Below are 3,334 nucleotides of genomic sequence, written 5' to 3'. Positions count from 1 at the left end.
GGGCCTTTCCCTGTTTAGATCCACACGAAACTATCTCCAAATTTGAATTCACTACACTGGGCCTGATCGAGATGAAGCCAAGTGATAAAGCACGATACAACACAATAAGTTGCATTGAGAAAAAAGATGAAGAGATCCTGGATAGGAAAGACAAGGAGCAGGAGGAAGTTGCAAAGGACTTGGCCAAGATGGAGGGTCATACTACTGCGATGGAGGCGCCGTTGTATCAGTCATATAGGTATTTCCTCAATATATTACATATAAAATCATATCAAGTTTTTTATAAAATAATTGTTAGAATACATACATTGAAATAACAATTAGCAAATAATACATGTAAATAAAAATGTAAATAGAAAAGTGATGAAAATTAAAGAGAAGTACAGTGTTGAAAACATATAATAATTAAATTGTAATAAAGCGAGAGAATAATATAAGATTGATAATTGTTGAGATATGTGTGTGTGCGCGCGCGTTCAGATTGTATAAGAATATTCATATCTCCAAAAATTACAGAGTATATATAATTAACAAAATGCGAGCAAAAACTGAGATTCATCTTGGAATATCGGGCGAAAAGATAGAGATAGATCCAGTGATAACAGGCAAAGGTGCTGCCAGATTTTGGAATAGACAACGAGCAGTCAGTTATCACATAGACAACATCGCATGGTGCGAAGTGACCGAGACTAAGGGATCAAAAACTATATTTACGCTGGTTTATACCCCACAATCCAGCGCTCCGGATAATATTCTGAGTCAGTTATTTTCTTTTTGTATAATTACATATTGATCATTTTATTTCTTTCAAGGAAAAAAAGTTTTAAGAAAAATTATTTTTCGTGAATTTCTAATTTCAAATAAACTTTATGATTAAAATTAATATTTCATAGACCAATGTTTTAAATTTACTGATGGTATTATAGGTCAAAGCCATTCACTTCATCAATCAGCATCTTTTAAGAATCATGATTTCGAGGCGGATTCAGTGACAGCTGAGGAGATTGTACGAAAAATTAATCACATCCTAGAGCTACATAGCAGTCAGTCAAGGAAGGAATATCTCGCACAGAAGGAGAGGAAAGCAGCAAGAAGAAAGAGCTTCCATCTGCATAGATGACAGCTTTATTGGTTATTCCGTACAATCTTAGATTATTTAAAGCATTGAATATTAGTATATCATAAAACATGATCGTAAGAGTCACTCTAAGAAATATCTTTTCATCACAACCGAGTTAATATCTCGAATTTCGTTGACATGCCAGAAATGGCGAGATGGAGAGAGAGAGAGAGAGAGAGAGAGAGAGAGAGAGAGAGAGAAGTAGAGGTCTTCTCCATATTCCATAGATATAAAGTTTAATGCTGTATAATATTGGTAAATTATTTTGTATTTATTATATTTCATCTAGTATATATATATATAATTATTAATGTAAATGCACCACAATCACACAAATAAGTATTGTATAATCAATCGTGCTTAGTGTTGTCATATTTAATTAATTTAAGTGTTATTTATATTTTTATTATGATGCTCCTATTGTCTGTAAATTTATAGAATTGAAAAAATAAACAATTCCTAAAACTATTGCTGATCTGTTTCATTGTTCTGAGATTTCAATAACATTCACAGTAGCCTTTGATATATTATTCTTCATTCTTTCCATGAATTTCTCATTCAATTTATGTACGTGTTGACTAAGCTTAGATATTTTTAATGCTACATCTAATAATTTCTGACTATTTTTGCAGATGTGTTCATAATTGGGACGTGTAAAGACAAAAGCTCTTTCAGCTTCTGTCAGTACATTTATGTCGAGATTCTGTCCCTGTCTCTCCGTGCTTGTTTTCTGCTTGGTCAAGTTCTTCCGTTGAGTTTTGCGATTTCTATACTCCTGTTGCCAGTCCTTTCGCTCCTGCCTGAGTTTATCTATATATTCCCTCAGATTAAAAGCCTCAACAGTATCCTTTGCATTGCATTCTTTTTCTTTTTGATTTGGTCTGTTTCTATTGGTTATAACTCCATTGTCATCTAAAAGACATATTTTGTTTATCATTATAATATTAATATATAACAATTTCATATTTTACATGGGGAATAAGTAAATACAAAATATATTTATCTGAAAGAAGACATAACTACCGTTACTGAGTCAGTTTCTTTTATGTCCACTTCCATACCAATGTAGATTAACTTTAATCTTGGTTCAACTTATTCTTCGTCTTTTTCTAGTTCTAAAGATTAGAAAAAGACAAGTAAATTGAACCAAGATTAAAGTTAATCTACGTTGGTGGAAATGGGCATTAGTAATTCTTTAAATATAGAAATTAATGTTTTAAGAATGAAATTGTTTATAAGAAACAATTATATTTACAAAAATAATATCGTTAATGGAGATAGGCCTATTCTGATCTTCAATTATTTTTAAATCAAATATTTCGACACGAAAATTTTTTTTATATGTCACTTCATAAACCTAACCTAACCTAACCTTTTTTATGATCGCAGGCTATAGAAAACCGTGCGTGGAAAACTGATGACCTGCGTTTGTGGATAGTTTTTTCAGATTTAAAGTCCTCATTAAAATTCGATACATCAACTGTAGTCATTATTGGGTAATTTGTTATAACAAAGAGTAATTTGTCGTTAATCGTGTTTACTTATATACAATTCGATGGAATAACATTTAATAACTTTCAAATTTCAAACAACTTCAAACGAACTCGAACTTTCGGCTTGAGCCTTGGGCCAGCTAGAGTTCTAGATTTATCAGAGAGGCGCAACCGGTGTTATGCATTCTGATTCGCTGTTACAATCTAACCAATTGCGTGACTTGGCAGCCATTTATAGTACAAGTGACATATTTCTATTTCATTTTATCCTATACATTTATCTCACATTATCCTAAGGTGCGTTCCGTATCGCGCATGATGTGCATGATGCATCCATTGTCCTTGTTTAACGTTTGGTGAGCAACAAGGATAAACGATGAGCATCATGCGAGAAACGGAACGCACCCCTACACGTCTTATCTTGTTTGACATAGTTTAAAGGCAGTTTCATAGCATGTCGGCCATGTTCAGTACTCTCCTTAGCATCTTTGTCATACTGACTTAAGCCGGTTGCGCCTCTCTGATAAATCTAGGACTCTAGGGCCAGCTAATTTCTAAAGTACCCAGTGTTGTCAGGTGCTTTCGTCGATTTTCCTCTAAAACAACCTCGGAATCTCTCTAAATCTCCCTAAGTGCGCTCAAAAAAAAACCCTAGATTTCTCTCTAAAGCTGGAAACATAATAAACACAGGCAATAGGCACAGGCAACAGAGAATAACGAA

General features: G+C 33.4%; 2 protein-coding genes across 2 annotated transcripts in view; one reads left to right on the top strand and one right to left on the bottom strand.

The window, feature by feature from the left end:
* The window catches only part of Sin1 (SAPK-interacting protein 1), a 3,112-nt gene extending 1,778 nt beyond the window's left edge, over positions 1-1,334 (top strand). Inside the window, exons 5-7 of the mRNA XM_018523056.1 lie at positions 1-238; positions 517-758; positions 927-1,334. Of these exons, the coding sequence (XP_018378558.1) occupies positions 1-238; positions 517-758; positions 927-1,120 (674 nt within the window). The 3' untranslated portion in view covers positions 1,121-1,334. The remainder of the gene's footprint in view (positions 239-516; positions 759-926) is intronic.
* A 109-nt stretch (positions 1,335-1,443) lies between these two features.
* LOC108771137 (uncharacterized) lies at positions 1,444-2,736 on the bottom strand. The gene is made up of 2 exons (XM_018523055.1): positions 2,493-2,736; positions 1,444-2,032 (listed from the first exon to the last, which is right to left on the bottom strand). Exons 1-2 carry the CDS (start codon positions 2,608-2,610, stop codon positions 1,602-1,604), a joined length of 549 nt encoding a protein of 182 aa, XP_018378557.1. The 5' UTR covers positions 2,611-2,736; the 3' UTR covers positions 1,444-1,601.
* Between the last annotated feature and the right edge of the window lie 598 nt (positions 2,737-3,334).

Source organism: Trachymyrmex cornetzi, unplaced genomic scaffold (genome assembly GCF_001594075.2).
Source record: "Trachymyrmex cornetzi isolate Tcor2-1 unplaced genomic scaffold, Tcor1.1 scaffold1399, whole genome shotgun sequence".
Classification (NCBI taxonomy): Eukaryota; Metazoa; Arthropoda; class Insecta; order Hymenoptera; family Formicidae; genus Trachymyrmex; species Trachymyrmex cornetzi.
The sequence above is the reverse complement of the archived record's forward strand: the minus strand, read 5'-3'. Positions and strand labels throughout refer to the sequence as shown.